General features: G+C 38.9%; 2 protein-coding genes across 2 annotated transcripts; one reads left to right on the forward strand and one right to left on the reverse strand.

Moving 5' to 3' along the window:
- Window positions 1-67: 67 nt before the first annotated feature.
- Window positions 68-1,713, reverse strand: K441DRAFT_557125 (MFS general substrate transporter; the record flags this gene model as incomplete). The annotated part of the gene is made up of 5 exons (XM_067643362.1): window positions 68-220; window positions 291-965; window positions 1,015-1,369; window positions 1,427-1,530; window positions 1,591-1,713. The coding sequence occupies 5 exons, from the start codon at window positions 1,711-1,713 to the stop codon at window positions 68-70; spliced, it is 1,410 nt and encodes a 469-aa protein (XP_067504809.1).
- A 592-nt stretch (window positions 1,714-2,305) lies between these two features.
- K441DRAFT_557177 (acetamidase) lies at window positions 2,306-4,233 on the forward strand (the record flags this gene model as incomplete). Its single annotated transcript, XM_067643367.1, has 6 exons — window positions 2,306-2,602; window positions 2,664-3,075; window positions 3,128-3,531; window positions 3,584-3,791; window positions 3,842-4,030; window positions 4,082-4,233. 6 exons carry the CDS (start codon window positions 2,306-2,308, stop codon window positions 4,231-4,233), a joined length of 1,662 nt encoding a protein of 553 aa, XP_067504810.1.
- Between the last annotated feature and the right edge of the window lie 16,817 nt (window positions 4,234-21,050).

Here is a 21,050-nt window from a genome sequence, read left to right on the forward strand (position 1 = left end):
ATTAGATAGGTAAACCTTCGCGGTGAAGCATTTGAAGTAGGGAGTGACCATAGGCAATCCGTCCCTCTTACACTTTCTCCGGGAGGACTTGCGGCCTCTCATCCAACGTCTCCTCATTTTCTGCAGCCCTCTTCTTTTCGTCTCTGTGCGTCATGTGCATCATACCCGTCGTCCAGATAGCCAGTGTGATTGAGCAGGCGATCATCGCCCACACACCCCTCTGCGCTACCAATCAGCATTGTCTCCTAATATATCTGCAGGAATCACAAGCCAAAAGAGTTACAACGTACCGTGAATTTAGGCGCCAAGTTGGCCGAATAGAATATGATACTCCACCACGCGTTAACTGCATTGCTTCCCATGTTCATGCTCGCAATCACAACAGCGCGCAGCGAGTCTTCTTCATATCTCAGGACGTCATTCGCCCAAGCAAAAAACGTCGCTTGACACGCATACACGGATCCCGCCCAGTAGTATGCCGCAAAATGCATTGCCGTGGTCGAACCGGGCGCTAGAATCATTGCCGACGTAATAATTCCCGTAATTCCAATCCAATAGCCAACCAAATAGCGCTTCCCGCCCATGAAATCTGTTAGGGTCGCCCAAAACAGTGTCGACACAATACCAACGGCCGGCACACCCGTGGGGTAGTCGTTCAGCTGCGAAACGGTGTATTTGTGAGTCGGGTGCGCTTTCATGTAGAGCGTGAGTAGCGAGTTGGACGAGAAGGACTCGGTTTCACCGGCGATGATCCAGAAAAACACGAAGCCGTACCAGTACCAGGACGTGAAGCAGCGCTTGAGGAAGGGCCAAGAGATCGGGGTACGCTCGTCGACTTCGGGGACGCGCGAGATGGCAAGTGCCCGCTCTTCGGCGGACAGATATGGCGCGGTGGTCGTACTGGGCGTGTTTGGGAAGAGGAAGAAGCCGTAGACGGCCACGGGTAGCGTAATTATACCGTCAATCTGGGAAGTAGTGAGTAGAGGGATAGATATGCAAATGGATGGACCGCACAATGAACAGCCAGCGCCATCCGGCTAGCCCTCTTGTTCCGTTTAAAGAGGAGTGGATACCCGTTTGAATGAAGCCTCCGATCATGGTGCCTGCTAGACCAGAAGAAGTGAAAACACCGCTGCGTTTTCCCAACTCCTTTTCCGTGTACCACGATCCCAGGATGTAATGTGTTCCGACGAATGTACTGGCCTCGGCAATGGCTTGAAAGAATCGGATAGCCATAATGCCTTGGGGGTTATGCACGCCCGCAGTAGCTATGGTCAAGCCAGCCCAGATGACCATCATGGTCGGAAAGAAAATACGAGGCTTGATGTAATATAGAGCAATATTGCAGGGAACTTGACCAATAGTATACCTGCAACGTAATTGGTATTTTGCTCTAGGAGAAGTGGGTATCAAAGATCTGACTTACCCAACTGTGAAGACAGTGTTGATTTGGTTGAACTGGTTTCCTTTGAAATGAAGATCCTCCTTCATCCCACTTACATACGCGTTTGCTAGATTTGAACGGTCCAGCTAGCCAAGAAATCAGCACAGAATTGGATATACAGAAACTGACAACAGTGTAGAACCGACATAATTGAGAAAGTACATCAGACAGCAGAATGTCAAGATAAAGAAGTCGAGCTTCTGAACGAGAGTCTGGTCGCTAGGTTTATCTTGGGTACCACGAAAGTTCTCCATAAATTTTGAAGCCATAGTGCCCACTCGTTGGCTCCACGCAACACGGCGTAATAGAGCCCGAGAAATATATTATATTTTCAACCACTTCTACTGCAGACATGATACCCTGGCTTAGCTATATACCCCCGAGAGAGAACGCTGAGGAACGTTGAGAACCTCGGAGAGAGTATTAGCAAGCAAGGGTTACAGATACGGCGGATTAAGATAGGACAGAAGTGGGACGTGTGCTTCGTTAGTTCCAAAAGTGGAATGAGGATGCGGAGAAGGGCCGGAGAAAAGCCAGATATCGGCAGTTAGTTAGAAGCCGAAGAGCAGCAAGGTTGATAACGGACAGGAAGGCCTAGAAGTGTGCGTTATAAACTATGACCGGTGATTGGCGTCTAGATTGCCTTTACGGCTAACGGCCCACGACTCATTCCAACAGAAGCGATGGCCTTAGACGGCATTGCAGGCCCGCGGTTGGTAGTGGGTGAGGTGGGGAAGGGTCTCTTTATACACGTACATATGGACAACGAGTAGCTCCAGACATCCAAGTCTACAGCGCTGGTACCTAGACAAGAGGAGCACGCACTAATAACTTGAACACCATAGGGTTTTAGCAGAAGACATGACTCTCTCACGGGGCGCTAATGGGAAGCGATGGGCAAAAAATGCCACCGCCAAGCGCGCCGCCCTGTTGACTTCGATTCCGCCTGAATATCGCATCCCTGTCGATGTCTTTCCTCCACCAACCCAGCTCGATGTCACCAAGTTTCCCACAGAGTCGAAATGGTTCACAGAGCAGGAATTGGAGATCACTTCAACGTCTGCTCCATCACTGCTCGATAAGATAGCTAATTCCGTATGGACAGCTGAAGAAGTTACGAAGGCATTTAGTAAGAGGGCTGCCGCCGCTCATCAACTCGTATGCCAAGGTCTCTTTTCATGTATGACAAAGGAGCTTGCTAATAGCATGGCGTCCCCAGACAAATTGCCTTTCGGAGACTTTCTTCCAGGAAGCAATTGACACTGCAAGAGCCCTCGATGTCCATCTTCAGAGAACGGGGAGGACCATCGGTCCTTTCCACGGCCTACCCATTTCTCTCAAAGATAACTTCAATATAGTTGGCAAGGACAGCACAGTTGGCTTCACATCATGGGTGAATAACCCGGCAACGTATAATAGCACGTTGGTGGAGCTTCTTCGGAATGCAGGCGCAGTCCTCTATGTCAAAACCAACGTTCCGACAGCGATGATGATAGCCGAGACAGTTAACAATGTATTTGGACGAACAATGAACCCTCTGAACAGGGCGCTGACCTCCGGTGGTTCTTCTGGAGGCGAATCGGCTTTGATTGCATTTGGTGGAAGCCCTCTCGGTGTTGGAACTGATATTGGTACGTGTGTGAAATATCCTCGTCAAACAGGTGACTGATGGGTCTGCGATAGGTGGCTCTCTCCGAATACCGGCAGCATGTACTGGTATCTTCACCCTTCGCCCGTCATTTGGTCGATTCCCAACTTTAGGAGCACGCTCTGGCCTCGCAGGACAAGAAGCAGTGAATAGTGTTAATGGCCCAATGGGCAAGACACTTGATGACATTTTATTATTCTCGAAAACTGTTGTTGGATTAGAACCCTGGATGCAAGATCCGAAATGCCTACCTATACCATGGCGTTCCGTTAAGATTAAGCAGAAGCTCAAGCTAGCGGTAATGTGGGATGATGGCATGGTCACTCCGACCCCTCCAGTACAACGGGCTTTGAAAGAGACTGTGGATAAATTGAAAAAAGCTGGGCATGAGATCGTTGAATGGCATCCGAGCCTACATGCTCAGGCCCTCAGCATTCTTGTGAGTAATGCCTCAAAGTATGCGACACAAGTTACTAATAACAACATCATAGGGTCGAATGTTCGTGGCAGACGGTGGCAAGTCGGTCAGGGCTATTTTAGAGCCTACCGAAGAGCCTTTTCGGCCAGAAATGCAAGCGTACTCTGAAGCAGAAGAGATGGGTGTGCACGCTATGTGGAAGTTACACCTTGAGCGAACAGAGCTGCAAAAGAAATTTCTAGATCAATGGAACTCTTACGGCGGCCTTGATGCCATTTTATGTATGACCATGTATGAAACGGGAGGGCTCTGAGTTTGCTGATCTTGATAGGCCCAACCACGCCATACAGCTCTGTAGAGCATGGGAAGTTTAAGTATGTGGGCTACACTGGCGTTTTCAACATTGTTGATTATGCTGCGGTCTCATTCCCGTGTGGAGTGATAGTAGGCAAAGAGATAGACCGGCCGAAACCCTGGCACAGGCCACTTAGTGATTTGGACAAGGAAATCCACGCCGAATGTAAATTCTATCTTTTTCTTCAACAGCAGGTTCTAACTTTTATCGTTGTAGACAGTCAACACGTTGTACATGGCATGCCTGTGAGCCTACAACTCGTAGCTAAAAGGCTGGAAGAGGAGAAAGTTCTCGAGATGACAAGGGAGATTGTCGAAGCCTTAAACAAGGCTGAAGACCTCCACACCCGGAGCTTTCCGAGGTTGTGAAGTTCGCTGCCATTACCCTGAACATATGACTTGAAATCTGTTCCTAATGTAGCCCATATCGTGATAGATTGCATCTAGCGGCGCATGGTTGATAGAGTCAAGTGATATTAATACTTCTACTCAAGTTGATGCTGCTTACATGTTAAGTGTGCTAAAATATCCTGAACAGGGCACCACAAAAAACTTCACATGCTCTGAAGTTAGCATGAAAAGTCTCAAGCGGTCATATCTACTTAAATATAATTGCGGAAGCTTTGACGATCACCGACTCCCTGGTGAGTACAATCTACAGGTTTGTGAAACATCACGAGCTATTTAATCTTTCAAGACGAGTATTAATAGCATTAAAGGTTGAACACCGCTTCTTCACTCCGTCAAACTAGCCTTTTAACGGCTTCACTCAAGTTTTAAATAGCATTTTCCTCATCTTTCATATCCTGTTTACACTCACCGTCCTGTTGGGAAGGCACTTCGACACCTCTGCAATTGCTTGTCTCTTCTCAGAGTAAACCCTCTCATCCCGAAAAAATTCCTCTTAGTATCGCACATCCACAACCTCATCTCTTCAACTCCTTTGGTGTGCGCATCTCTTGATCGGTGGCAACGGGTTACGCCTCATTTTTACTCCCTGTCTTCTTTCACTGTACGCAAACAGCTGGTGCTGGCACGACACAGCTTAGATTACGGTACATTAATCGACTCTCACCGATACGCACATTGAAGCGCTTTACTGTTGACTACCATACGCCAGCCCGACGTATACTGGAAACCACAGTGCCCTAAAATTTAGCCTTTCTTACAACTATAGTTTTCCAGACCACAGGTCGATGCTCGAAGTTAACAAAACCCACTCTAAACTAACGTCAATCACAATTCCTATTCAACACTGCATATATTGTAGCCGGTTTCGAGATCTTTTCCCGCTAGACGCGCTTCAATGGCTAGTACTTTCAAGATCGATGCCACCCAGAGGCCCGACGGTCCCGGATAGAATATCCAAAAACTGGATGCGAACACCCGTCGCCACCGTGGAACATAGTAAGGATGAATGGCATTCATGGAAGCGATATTGAGAAGAAAAAAGCACGAAGCAACTCTTTCATTCGTGAGGCGAGCTCAGTCGCAACAGTACAAAGGAAACCACCTCTTGTCCCACCGCAGGTTCCTAGGAAGAGGCTACCATGGCTCGATGGCAAACCTCCATCGATCAAGCAAACAACACGTCCTGCACGTAAGCCAAGCGTCCCGGGGAGCTTCATCTCTGAAGGTGACACTACGCCGGCATCTGAGCGCAGCAATGAACCCTCTCACTCACCTGTACCAAAAATCAACCCAAAGTCTTTTCTCAGCGCAGATCCTAGCATTAGGCCCATTGGTTCAACTCCGATTCTACGACAGAAGTCCGCACAGCCCCAAATCGAAAGACCGGCATCATCATCGGACCCTAACAATTTCTCGCTTATCATTCCAATGAGTCTCCCATTCACAAGTAGATCTACATTGGGAGACAATATTACTGTCCTTCAAGAGTCATCATCTTCAACGCCTTTCTCATCGCCGAGATTTTACCTCCTCTGCGGTTCTTAGCTCTAGAACTTCATCGATAGCCAAAGGCGGAAGTATATCCGCAAAATATCCGAGACACCACGTAGGACATCAAAAATCCCGGCACGGCACCTAATGGCTGTTGGTGGGTCTCTGCAGATTTCTGAATCATCACTAAACTTCTCCGAGGACTTATCAGAAATCTCGGAAAATTTCTCCAGCTCTGATAAGATGTCTAGCAACTTTTCGCAAACAATTTTTACCGGGGGTGTGCTCGAGCGACTGTTTCAAAGCCGTATACGGCACGTGGACGACTCCCTGAAACGAAACGTGGTGATGTCGTAATCGATATCAATGAAACAATGCGTGGCGTCCCCTCTAATTCTGAGGCATTTAATTCTCCAACACCTGTTAGAGTATATCCCAATGAATCGGGAGGCTCAATCGTGATTAACTGGGCATACCTTAATGTGCAGAAAGCTTAGGAACACAGAAAATTGTCACTGTCATCAGAAAGCGCAAATTCGTCTCTCAGAAGGCCGTCGAGAATTACCATTCATGGAAATATGCCTTTTGAACCAGAGCCAGTGAGAACCGGAACACGCAATCATGTTGATTTCGTTTTGCGGCCTTCTATACAGCAACACACAACGTTTGGTCAAATATATCGGCGAGGAACAAATGAATTTAGATTTCCCAGGGAGGCCTCAACAAGTTCCTCGCGGAAAGCTTTATAGGTACTACACTTTAGCCAGTAGCTAAAAATTAACTTAGTAAAGAGCTTATAGCAATTAACGATAGTCGTATTAAGGAGGAAGTGGTAGATAAGTCTCTAGGACTTTAAGTATGTCCTCTACGTATTAAAATAAGACCTTAATTAGTGAGCTTCGTTAACGCCACCTATAAAGTAGTTATACATATCAATAAACTATAGGATTAAGAGTTACTTTATAGCTTAGTTACTAAAGACTTTTTATATTTAGTAGGTACTAGATATAGTAGTAGCAGGGCGTTATTAAGTTTATTAAACTTTAACTCTATTTAGTAATATATAACGTCAGAGCTCGCAGAACCTTATTTTTAGGTGGTAAACTTACCAGAATTAACCGTACTTATAAAAAGTATAATATCAGCGTCTTTTTAAGCAAGCTCTATAACAGTACCGTCTTTTAAGAGTCTTCCGTACAGTTTACCCTATTCAATTTGGCCCAAATACACTAGCTTAAGGTCTGTAAGCGACTAATTAATTTACTTAGTACCTTACTTAATAGGTATAACGGAGCCGTTCCTCCATTTATCTACTACCTTACGTCTTATTTTAGTCGTTTATACTGTTCCTATAGCCCCAATTTCTTCCTTCTAAAGCTAGTTAAGTAGCTTAATACTTATAAAAAGGTTATCTAGCCAGATAATATGCTTATACTTATTAAAATATTATTTACTATTAAGCTCCTATAGGAGAAGATCTAATACTACTGCCTATATCTTTAAAACCCCCTTTTCTTTTATTTAATACTTATCTAATTAATAGGGCCCTTCTTAAGACCTTTTATATACTAAAGCCAGTCTAATATATAGCCCTAATTCGCCATAACCTATATCTTAAAGCCTTTTAGTATAGGTTTAGTTGGAATATTAATAGTTTTAAAAGCTTAGCTGGTAAACTAAGTAATTATCTTATTGACGGCGAGGTGGATGCTAGGCTTCTAATAAAGCCAGAAACGGTCGTATAAGGCGTCGCTAAATATAGTAATCTTATTAAAAAGAGACTCCTTTATCTTATTATTAGGGTAGTTTAGTTATAATATATAAAGCTTTAAATATATTTACTGCTAATAACTCTTATTTATATTTCCCCTAATAGTAAAATTGTCGGGAATGAGGCAAGCGGTCGTCACGTGTCGCCGCGGCACTAGCGTGGCGAGGAGTCTTAAGCTTCTCGCCCTTCCTTATTCTAATGAAATAAGTATATTAACCAACATCACTGTAACCTACTCGAGTAGTCGTTATTGGTGAGTTACCCTGTATAACTAACACTGATCAGTGGTTGAATATATAGTCAACTATAGAGCAGCTAGGTTTTTGAATAGAAGAGATAGTCTCGTATAGGGGTGCTATATGCGCTTATATGGAATAGATCCCGGCGATACTGTGCTACCTTAAACTTGCGGAAAACTAGTAATAGAAGTGTCACTAAGTACTAGGAGATACTAAGTTGTATCCATTATGTAGAATAACCGCGTTTATGAAGATTTGGTTAAGTACTTTAGGTTAGAAGTATTACTAAACCTAGGGTCCTAAGTTAATGTCCGAAACGCGTTAAACAACCTTTATTTCCTTATTCTTTTATTAAAAACGCGTTAAAACAACCATCTTAATACCTTTGGTGTACCTCCGCAGACCGTAGGATTACGATTACTACCTAATTATACGTTGAACAACCTTTAATAACAGCTATTATGGCGTTAACCTACCTAAAGAAGTATAAGGATGACATTAACCCGGAGATATAGAACACCGATATTACTAGCCTTAAAGATGTTAACTAGTAAGACTTAAACGGATTTTTATTATACCATATAGTATACTATAAAGACAGTAAATATAACAATACTATGCTATAGTACTGCGTAAGGGAAGACTTTATTAGATGGATAAAGGGAATATAAACCCCTATAAAAAAGGATATTATATAAGACTTCCGTGACTTCTTATGGGAGTATAGAGTCTTTATACCTATAGATGGGGGTACTATTAGAGATAATATTTAGGAGCAGGTTATTAACGTAAAAGAAGAGCACAAATGGACTTTATAAGAGATTAAGCACCAACTACGCACTATAAGGAAGCTTAACTTACGATAGAATCTAAGTAAGATACCTCTAGAGACAAATCTACCTCTACCTTTAACTCCTCTATATCTAATTTAACCCGTAACTTTAATATTAGATACTATACCCTAACGAGAGCAGGCATAGGATCCTATTACTTTGCGATTTAATAACCTTTAGACTCTACCGACTAGACCTATATCCCTACTATAGCCTATAATGCAACCCCCACCTCCTCTATCTTAATCTTAAATTAGAGGCGGTTTAAAATTGCTTATAAAGCTTATAAAGCTCTATTTAGATTAGGAGAAGAAGTTTAGTAGAGAATTATATAATGTTCTTAATTCAAAACTACGGATCTTTTATAACTGTTGCTAGAAGGTAGGAATAGAGTCTAATTAATACTATAACGCCTATTCCGTTATGCTTAAGGGCCGAACTAGTACCTTCTATTATAATTATTTAGTAGGAAAAGGATATAATTTTAACCGCATAATATATAAGTTAAGATGCCACTTTAAAATAGAAGAGAATAAGTAGTAGTATATATTAGAATAGAGAGAGACTACTTTTTTAAGGATTATTACTATAAACCTAGGTATCCCTCGGCTTAATTATCTTTAAAAGCTCTTTAATTAACTTTAGATAATTTAGCGTAGTTTATCTAAATTATATTAAGAGGATTTTAACCTACACGATTAAGTTATTAGCGTATGCTAAGGCGTTCAAGAATATAACCTTACTCTCTTTAATCCTGTAAATACTTATAAAGGAGTGTATACTTAATTAAGATCTTCTATTAGCACCGCTCTACGCTCTTAAGAAGTATAGTAATTTAACGCCTAACTTTAACCTACTTTAATTAACCCGCCTAACTAATACAATTATAACTAGACTGATTAAATATATAGTGGCCGTAGTAGGTAATATAGTAGAGGGTATAATTAATAACTATAAGGTAAAGGTGGAGGTCCTTATGGAGGTTTATTTCGAAGTAATTGCTAAAAAAAGTATTACGTTTGTAAGAAACCGAATTGCTAGTTAACTAGGCATTTTTTTAATAAGCGAAAGGAGGTATATAATAAGTTTCGCCAGAGTATAAAAAATATTAAAAATTGTAAGGTTACTATAGCTTACTTTTAAAGCTTCCTAGTTTAATATAAAGGTATAGAAGATCTTAAGGGTGAGGTTAATAAGGCCGAATAGCTCTTTATAGATATGGAAATTAAGGACTACTCTCCTAACTAATACTTTACTAAGTATAGTGAGGTAAATGGTATATAAACCGTTACTATTCTTAATAACTAATCTACGCTCCATTCTATTATAAAGTTAGATATCTTTAATAAGCTAAGGGAGAGTGTTTGTATCAACTTAATAATATAATTGAGTCATATCCAGGGGCACAAAATACGTATAGTATCGTATGCTCTTTTGGATGGTGGTGACTATCAATTCTATTGAGGTAGACTACGTGGTCTATATACTGACGCGCCTCCCCCCTGATTAGTCAGCACGCAAGTGGTTGGTGCACTAAACGCGTAACTACGCGTTTGGTATACCACGTGCTATAATTATACACTGGCGGCACTTAAGAGTGACTCAATTGTATATAACCTCCGTAATCGCTTTAACAGAGCTATAAAACACAAAAGAAATATATAGGAAATCCCTCCTAAGGTGCCTTCTGGGCTGCCTTCTAAACGGTGCTCTTAGCTAACCGTAAGTCCTCCTTACGGTCCGTTAGATGAACCGTACGGCCTTCCGACAGGCTATAAATAAACCGTAAGTGCTCCGTTAGTCTCGTTCCACCCATTCTACGACCTTTAGATTAAGCTTATTTATATTAATTAGGGTTTTAAGAGCTTAGTACGGCTTTGCCTTAGTTATAGCGTCCGCTAGGTTATCTCCGCTGCTAATCCATTTAACCTCCGTAATCTCACGTCGTTTATAGGCCTAATGTAAGCACATTAGGTTGACTATAAGCCTCTTCTCTTATGTCGTACCTAGTTTGACTAGGCAATTGTAAAGTAACTTTAAATTAGTGCATAGGACTAGGGGTAATTGCTCCAATTGTAGGATCTTTTAGATTATTAACTTAATTGCGGCTCCTATATTAAAGCTATGGGCTAGTGCGTATAGTTTAGAAGCTAGTATGCTGCGGGTTACTTATTTATATTTAATTAACGACTAATATAGTATATTTGCGTCCTAATTATGGTCCGTAAGTACAATTACAAAGCCAATTTGCGATAATAGGTCCCTATTATTGGCAAAGGAGGCATCCGTAAATACTATTATGCTAAGGGAATTCAGGTCTAGTGGTATAAAAGTAAGTCCTCTTATTGTATTATCAATTTGCCACTAAATACGCTTATTAAGCTGCTTAATATTTTCCTCTTATAGATCTGTTACTTAGGCCGCAAAGGATAAATTATAGGTAGATTTGGGTTGATAAACTATGGTAATATAGGCGCCTCTTGCGCGCTAGGTAACGTATTGGTCCTTTATACTTATAGTCTTACGGGTTTCTTTACGGGAACTGGTAAGGTCCGTAGGCTTTGCTATAACAAGCTTTAGGTTTTAAGCTTAACGTTCCTAAATTAGCTAAATTAGGTTGCCCTTTTATATAATTAAGCCTCTATTAAACTTAATTAGAGTCTACTTAGTTAACTACTCTTACGGCTTTGCTAAGAACTTTACCTCTTATAGTTTAGTCTCTTTAGCATCCACAAAAGTCCGGTCCGCTAAGAAGAGGGTATTATCCGTTTAGAGTCTAATAATACTAAGGCCGTTTAATAGGGTGTATAGGAGGTAGGGGTCGTAGGTCAACTGTTCTATTTTAAGTTTACTAACATAATACTAGTAATACGTTTTAAACTAGTGGTTTCTAGCTTCCGGCACTCTATAAAGGGGTTTTATAACCTATAAAATTGTTCCTAGTTGCAAATTAAGCTTAAGGGGTAATTATATAAAGATGTCTCTACTAAGGTAGGTATTAGACTGCATATAGGCTTGCGAGATGTCCCGTAAGTAGAGGGCTACGGGTTTAGTTTACTATAGTCTAGGCGTAAGTATAAGTATAATCCGTTAACTGACCCGTTAAATTATAGGCGATTGCGTAAGGACTAAGTCCTTTCCCTGGTTGTTATAAGCTTATATAACAAGCCTTAATTTTTCAAAGGCTTTATTAGTACTAGGGTGCTTAATTTTATTAATAAAGCGCGAGTTAAATATACGGACGCCTTACGGAACGTCTCTGTCCGTTATAACCGCAAAGACGCTTTTTTTAAGTAGTCCGTTAATCTCTTTACGTTATAAGTCCGTAAAAGGGGTATCCTATACTAGAACTAATATATATATAGGCGGAGGTTGCCTTATAGATGTGCCTGTAAAGGTTAAGTAATTCTCCATTACGGGGTTCTTTTAGGGGCGTTCTTAACTATGCTTTACAGTAGGTTTAGTAGGTTTAGTGGGTTTATAGGGGACTTCTAGGGTAGGTAAGGGTGCTTTTAGTTTATCTAGTTCGGCGGGTGCTTCTAGTTCGTCTGGTTTAACGTTATAGGTGTATTTAGACCGAAAATAGGGTTTTACAGATGTGCTTCTAAAGCTAGTCGGTTTGCTAGGAAGTTATACGTAGCACGTTTCGTTTTCTACAGCTAGTAAATAATAAGGTCCAGTTTAATTACCGCTCTTACGCTATATAAGGACTTTAGAATTAAGCGGGAGGTTATAAACTAAGGTCGTGTTAGGTCCGTTGCGGTAATATAGGGCGCTATTAACAGCTTGTTTGGCCTGTAATTTAACTATTTCGGCTATTACCTTCCGTATTATAGCTACTCGTTCCGTAATAGACGGGGTAGAAGGGCCTAGGTTGCTTATCCTTGGGTAAGCTCCGTAAACTAAGAGGGTAGGTACTAGTCCGTTAGGGCTAGCGGTGTCGTTAATAGCTTTTACGGCCATCTATAAAGCCAGTTCCTTTTAAATGTCCTTATACTCGTCTATAATAATCTGGTAAGCTCTCTATAGAGCTAGGTAAGCTTATTTAATAAGCCTAATAGACTAGTGCGCCTTAACTAGGATAGCTTTTATTAAAATAGCCATGGCCATAGCATACTGTTAAAATTCCTTACTAATAAAGTTCCTACTAGCGTTATGGGTGATATACTTAGGAGGTCTAAGGTATATATCAATTTAGTAGGTCCGTAAAATATCCTAAGTGTATTTTACGGATATATTTTGCAACTAACGGGTAGCTTAGTAGTGGGTTGCCTTATTAATTATATATAATACTAGGCTGCCGTTAATGTACATAATGTCTATATATACTAAGTGGTTAAAATCAAGGTCCTTATAAAGGGTAAACTTAAATCGGCCTGGGGAACGTCCGTATTTTTAGCAAAAGGAGCAGTATTTAGTTAGGTGGTCGATTGCCTTCTTATTAACATTATTGTGTCCAGAGCATTTAAGGACTCTATACAGCTTTTCGGCTAACAGGTGGCCGAAACGGCGGTATAGGCGGTAGATTTTAGTATTAGTAAGGTAGCACGGGTTATAGTTAAAAGATTCCTAAATGTAGGTCCGTAAGGTCTCTCCCTATATAAGAAATGGGTGTCTAAATCGTCGTGTAATTAGTAGGGTAATATACTTGTTTCCTAGGGTAGTTATAGGGCTAATTAAGGTGTCCGTAACATTGTTGTAGTAAACCTATAACCTGTCTATATCTATAAAACAGAGTAGAAAAGGGGTATCCGCTTTTATTACGTAGAAGTTAACTAGGCTAATTAGGGTCTTAACTGCAACTGATCTAATTAATATAGTTAAGCCAATGCCGAATTGGACGTTTACGGCCCTAGTTTGCATAGTATTAATGTCCGTATTGTTATTTACAGTAGTCTTATATATAAGGTATTGTCTGTAACCTACAGTAGACTTCTTAGAAGTACTTATATTAATTATAACGCTATAGAATTTTTTAGGGGTATAGCGTTCTGTAGTAATATATGTAAATGGGTCCTATTCGCGGTCTATAACGTCTATAGCGGGTCTAATAGGTGTGCTTACGGGCTGGTTTTTGGGTGCAATTAAGTATATAAAGGAGCGGTTGGCTAATACGGTCATAGTATTAAAGGCTTGGCTGTCTATAAAAGGTCTGAAAGTGGTTAGGAACGTCTTTAAGGTCTTCTATACCTAAGTATCTAAGTTAAAGTTAATTATAAGGGCTTCTATTGACTTATTAAGGGACTCCTCTACTTCCTCTCCTTTGTATTCTAAGATAAACTAGTTAATTCGTTTATTAAATCTCTTCTTAGACCTATTACGTTCTTCCTAGGTATGCCTTATAGACTAATATCCTTCCTTACCACATACGAAGTATTTCTGGCTTATTTGTTTATGGGGGTATGCTTTTATATAGGAGTTACTGCGGGGGTTACGGGTGGGGCTTAGTCGGTATGGATACTGCTAGCAGTAGCGGCGGTCCGTAAAGTAGGCATCTAAGTTAGTTTATGGGTTTTGTAGGTCCGTAATAAAGGCTTAAGTACTGCCTAGCAGGTTTAAGACTTCATACGTTGCAATGGAGGACCGTAAATTATTAATAAGGCCGGCTATAGTGTTTATAGGCTTATAATAGGCGTATTTATAGGGTTCTATTTCCTAGTAAGCTATAATAAGCTTATTATGCAGGAAGTCGTCCGTTTAAAGCTTAATATTAAGGCCGTGCTATAGGTGCCGGAGGTCTTTAATAAGAATTTGCAGGCACTCTATAATCGATTTTTTGGTATTCTTATTAATTACGGTCCGTAACTTAATTGTATTCTATTGGGTAAGGATATTACACTTATATTTGGGCCCTTTAAAGTAGTTACGTATAGCCTTATATAGCCTATTAAAGGGAACACTAAGGGGGTTGCTCTTAAGGTTAGTATAGTAGTGGTTAAGTGCTAGGCCGCGTAGTATGGTAGAGTAGGCTTAGCTAAACTCCTATTTAGGAATATTAGCCTTCTAATAGAGGTCCGTAAAGATAGTTAGTTTAAAGTTAAAGTTGTTATTTTTACCGCTATACTTAGATTCGTCGGTGTAGAGCTTAGCTAGGTTGGCTAGTTCCTTACTATAGGTCTTTACTTGGTTAGTTTGCGGATCTATAACTTAAGTAACGGAAGGGTTTTAGTCCGTATTTTAATTTGCGGGGGTATTTTAGTCCATAATTTAGGTTACGGGGGTATTACGGTCCGTAACTTTAGTACTGGGTATACTTTGGCCTATAAGATTAATTCCAAAATCGCTTAGGTTTATAGGACGAATTTGGTTAAGTAGGTTAGGTATAAGGCTAGCAATGCTATTAAGTTTAGGAGAAGTAAAGAGTTTATTAGTGGCTTTAACCTAATCTAGGATTTCCTCTTTAGTCCATTCCGTTTAGTCCTCTTTGTATAATATATTATATAAAGACCGTATAATAGTAACTTGTTTATCCTTCTTAACCTATATACCTTGGTAACGTAAGAGGGTCTATAGGTTGCGGGTAGCTACAAGGTTGTAAGCCTTAAAGATAGCTTCCGTAAAGTCCGTAAAGTCTTCCTTATATTATTCCTATAGATTATTGTTTAGGAGGTTAAAGTGTCCGTATTTAAGGATTTTAAAATTAATATAGTTATTGACGCCGTCCGTAGATGTAAGGTCGACTCCCTAACTCTACTTCTTTTAACCTTCGCTAATTTGCTTACTTAGGTCTGCCATACTATATGTGGTGTAGTATGTAGTAGGTGGAAGAGGTTTTATAGTGGTCCGTAAAGGCGATTAACAGGTCCGTAAAAGTGATTGGCAGGTCCGTAATGGTTTATAGGAGGGCGGGGGGTTTCTATAAGGGGTCTAAAAAGAGGTTGGGGGTATTAAGGGAGGGTGTAGTAGGAATAGGGGTTTAAGGTTTAAGGATAGGGGGTTCTATAAAGGTCTGTATTCGCGTCTATTATACTTCCGGTAAACCGTACTAAGACTTAAATAAGTATACAGAGTTAGTGATAGGTCTGTAATCCCCAACTTCCGACCTTCTAGTAGGTCGTACTAGGATTAAACGGGTGGTCGCTGTTGTGTATCGCTTAGGGGAGGTGTTAAGTAATTGCTGATCTGTGCGCGCTCACTAATTAGTGTTTATATTAACTTAATAATACAATTAAGTTATATCCAGGGGCACGAAATACGTATAGTATCGTATGCTCTTTTGGATGGTGGTGACTGTCGATTTTATTGAGGTAGACTACGTGGTCTATATACTGACGCGCCTCCCCCCTAATTAGTTAGTACGCAAGTGGTTGGTGCACCAAACGCGTAACTACGCGTTTGGTATACCACGTGCTGTAATTATACAGAGAGTTTTACGTTCTCCTTTAATAATAGATACTTGGCGAATGTCTTTTATAGTATTATACTAGATATGGGAGCCGCAGGAGTATCTATAGCAGGAGAACCTTAAGTTTAAGCCCTTTAGCAGCTTAATAGCTTTGTTTAGATTAACTATTTAACGGTAGGCTAATATATAATTCGTTTTAGTAAGGGTACTATAATTTCTTTTAGCATAATTAGGGTTTAAACCCCCTTAGGGTATATTACTTTTTATATTATTCCTATAAATACCTTATTTTTATTTTATATTAGAGATATAGATAAATTAGGCGTTAAGCTTAATAACCTTAAGAATATACTTATTTAGGGAGATAATTAGGTGCCCGTTATGCGCAAGTAGGGTTACCCTTAGTTGCTCCTTTATTAACTAGAAAAGAGTGTTACTTAAAACCACTTAACTAAATTAGAGTTACGCTAACTATACCGTTATTTTAGCCACATATCCATTTATTAATTGCTTAGGGTTCTTTAGTAAGTAGGCTATAAAGTTAAAATTAAGGCAATTAAGTATCTTATAAAGTACTGCTATTACTACTAAATAAACNAGAAGTCCCCTAGNCNATTTAAGTTNACCCTTAAAGATAACTANAACTNTAACTTCTGTATTATTGTTAACGTTATATATCTTAGCGGTAAGCTAGTACTCTAAGTTATTAACTTCTTAACCTTCTTTTAAGCCGTATAATTTTTAAAGGATATATTAGCTAGGAACGTATAGGATACCCTTTAATTATACTAGATTAATATCTACCTAGGACCCCCTAATTAAATTGTTTATAATGTAGGAAAGAACTTCTTATCTATAGAGTTTTAATAATAAATAAAGGCAATGGCAATTAAGGTTAAGGAAGTCCCTATTAAGGTATATAATAATATTAGAAAAGTAAAACGATATTATACGCTATTACGCCGCGTATATAAGATTATCTCTTTAGAACTAGAGGACGTTAGCGAAGAACTTACCTTATAAATGGCTGTTAAAGCCGTTAATAATCCCGCTAGCCCAGATGGACTCGTACCTATATTACTAGTCTTTAGCGCCTACCCTTAAATAACTAATAATTCTTTATTATCTCCCTTTATTATATAATAAGTTAAGGCTATTCGCAAGGCAATAAAGGAGGTATAATGTCTCTACGCTATACGCTAGGTTAATAATATACTAGGAATAAGAAATGGCCTAAATACCTCTACTACGCTTGATTTGCTACTTTAGTTAGAGGTACGCGTATGGCGTGAAAAGGGAGGGTAGTTAGGCCTATATTAACTTATTACAATTAATAGTTAAACTTATACTATTTAGATGCCTTATAGACCCACTTAATTCTATTTAACTGTTATTAAGCCTTACTATAAAGATAATAGTTTTAAGCCTTTATAAGATGCCATAAAAGATGCCTTAGAGGAGAACTATAATTAGCGTGCTCTAGAAGGCGACTATAATTCTAATATAATTGTAGTAAATGTGCTGCAACTATGACGCGGTAAAGGTCGCCTAAAGGGATTATAAAATTGCTAATACCTTATTAATTTTAAAGAGTAATTTGTTACCGCTATTAAGAATAGAGTTAAGTTATTAATGGCCTTTATAACAGCTAAAGAGAAGGCTAACTTTAAGCTCGCGAAATAGCTCTAAAAGAAAGGTCGTATTATAACTTTAGGAGCTCCTTTCTAAGCATCTAATAAGTAGGAGATCGATAGTCTTATTATAAGAGGAGTCTTTAAATTTAAGAAGTATAACCCTACTAAATTTAATGGAGTTCGCATCTTTAAGTTAAGAATAGTTAATGAGATTAAGGGCAAAGCTACTAACGCCCTATTTAAGAAATTAAGGCTTATTATTTAAGGCTATAACGATAATAGTAAGGAGGTAATTCTTACGCAGTTTTCTATAATTTAACGAGCTAGTTAGCGAGTTATTATTGCGCTAGCTCCCTCCTTAATAAAGAATAAAATGGCGGTTTATTTATAAGATATTACTTAGGCCTATACCTAATTAGAAACGCACCTTTAGCGCTTAATACTGGCATACCTTCTAGAGTAAATTCGCTACTAATATCCCGAAGATACGATTATGGTTATACTTAAGCTATTATATAGAATTGCAGAGGTAGGAACTTATTAGTGGGCTATCTATAGCAAGTACTATAAAGAAAAGCTTTTAATAACTACTTCTATATTTAATTTATACTTTTTTATTATAACTATAGGAACCCTATTTAGAATTATTAGTATATAAACTAATAATACAATTATCTTAGGAGACGACTAATTTTTAGCTCTTAAAGAAGATAAGCTAGCGAAGGTAAATCTTATAGTAAAGCTAAAGGAAAAGCTTAATTTAATAATACTATTACTTTTTAATAGATGCATCCTCTCCCTAAATGAGGATTCTATTGCTTTGCGCCAGAAGGGTTAAGGTAAGAAGATTAACGTTATTAACGTTAATTCTCTAAAGTAAGGATACGTGGAGTAACGCGCTTGTAAAGCTTATATTATTTTTATCTGTTAACCTAAGGCTTTATTTAATCTCTCTGTTACTACCTAATACTAGGAACTAACTAAGGATGACGTTTTTGCCCTAAATAAATGTCTTTTTTAGTAAATAAACCATCTTAATTGGGGACTACTCTATATGCCTATTAATCTTCCCACTATTAAGCTCTTTGTATTTATTAATGGATCGTTTATAAATAATAAAGATTTTAGCTCCTAGTTAGGATATAAGATTATTATCGCAAACAAATCTACTAGAGAGAATAACTTTACGATCTATAGTAATCTTATCTATTAGAGCTTAATTAAGAGTAAGTGTGTTACTTAAAGCGTTCTAGCGTTAGAGATATATAGAATAGTTAGCGGAGTTAATATAGTAATCGCAATTGGAACTACCCTAAAAATAATTATAGATTAACTCGAAATTCCTATTATCCCTATAATTATGTGTACTAACTTATACTCCCTTTATAAGTGTTTAGTTAAGCTTAGTACTATAAAGAAGAAGCGCCTTATAATTAATATTATAGTATTTCAGCAGTCCTATAAACGGCAAGAACTCTTTAAGATTTAATAAATTAATAGCTAAAATAACCTAGTAGATATAATAATAAAGGCAAACCTAAACAAGGCTCTAGAAACGTTCGTTAATATAAATACTCTATATATATAAGTTAAAGGTTGGGTTAAAAGGGAGTAGGAGCGAGACTTCGTGACGATGCTTATTATAGTGCTGTAATAAAGTAGACTAAATAACTACGTTGTGGTATAAAGAGGAGAAGAAGGTGGAAAGGGGGTATTATATATAAATAGTAGTGCCGGTTGCTGAGGCACTAGTAGTAGGCTAGCTAATAGTAGGAAATAGTATGAGATAGTATAAAATAGTATGCGTTAGGTTAGTGCCGTAATAGTACTCCTCTCCCTTAGATGGTTTGGTCCCTAAACTAAATAGATAACTCTAAAATAGGCAGTATACGAGGTCGCCGGGTATAGAAAATCCTAATTGGTTAGTTTAGTAAGTAAGGTCGGCAGAACTTTATACTGCCACTCAGATTAATCCGCGTAGCGTTTCTTGGCAAGAATCTAGCTAATTAGACAACTTTAACCGCCAGTTAAAGTTCCGTAATATCTTAACCACTATAAATTTTAATACGGTAGTTGGCTATAACCTTAGCGTAGCTTTTTCTTATCTTGTACCCAGTCTGGGGGTTCTAGCTTTTTAGGGTGTTGCTTATAGAAGCACTATATAGCTTGTTTATAACCCTTTAGGTCTTCTTTTGGCTGCTAGGTTATGTCCTTATAATATTTCTATTTAATTTTATAAGTTAGGCCTTTAGGGTCTTTGTTATATATATTAAGGATTTTCTTAAACTCTTATTTGTCTTCTATGTTACCATTATCGTCTTTCTCTACTACTCGTCCTTGTATATTGCGGCGCTCTATAGTATTAATATTTGCTTAGTTAGGGATCTTTTTAGTAGCCTAGAGGCGGACCTTAGATGTGTAAAAGGATTTGTTTACTTAGATGTGGTCCAGGAGGTCTACTATAACTACCCCTTAGTATACTGTAAGTACGGGGTACAGGCCGTCCTATTTGTTGTCCCATTTCTTCTTAGGTCTATTTGTCTTTATATTTTCTAAGCTAATTATAACTATATCGCCTTTGTAGAATAACGCGCTCTCGTCCCTATGGGTATTGGTATTATTTTTATAGCGTTACTATGAAATTTAGGCTAGGGCCTTAAGCTATATTAATATCCGCTTAAAGCGGTTGGCTATAGAGTCTACGCGGAAGAACTTTTTCTTTACTTATGCTAATAGCGTTAGTAGGCGGGGGCTAGTAGGCTTAATTCCGAGGTGAGGGTTAAAGCTATAGTTTGTAAAAAATGGGGAGATACCTATACTCTTGTTGATTTAGTTATTTATAGTATACTTAGCAAGCGGTAGGTAGTTAACCTAGTTATTCTATATAGAGCTAATAAAAGTACAGAGGTACTTATTTATGGCAGCGTTAATAATTTTGGTTTAGCCATCCGTTTCTGGGTGCTAGGCTAAGCTTAGTCTTAGGGTTGTCTTAAGGTGTTTACTTAGTTGTTACTAGAAGTCGCTAATAAATTATATGCTATAATTGGAGATAATCGTGCTTAGTATACTGTGGAGCTTATATACGTTATTAATAAAGCCGTTAACTAGCTCCTTTATTAAGAGTCCTATTACTAGAATAAGGTGTTATATTTTAGTTAGGCGGTCCATAATAATAAGGATATATTTATATGCCTTACTATAGCGTTGGCATACCGGCAGCGTTGTGATATAGTTAATTAAAATATTGGTTTATAGGCGAGCGGGTAGTTCTAGTGGCTTTAAGAAACTAGGTAGGGTAGAATGGGGGGTTTTAATACAAAAGTATAGAGTACAGTCTTTAATAAAGGTAGCCGTAAATTAGGAGATTCCTAGCCACTAGTATATTTGGTTTAAGAGGTTAAGGGTTCTAACCCGGCTAGGGTGACTAGTGGGGCCGCTGCTATAAGAGTAATAGATAACTTC

This window comes from Cenococcum geophilum, assembly GCF_001692895.1.
Source record: "Cenococcum geophilum 1.58 unplaced genomic scaffold K441scaffold_17, whole genome shotgun sequence".
NCBI lineage: Eukaryota > Fungi > Ascomycota > Dothideomycetes > Gloniales > Gloniaceae > Cenococcum > Cenococcum geophilum.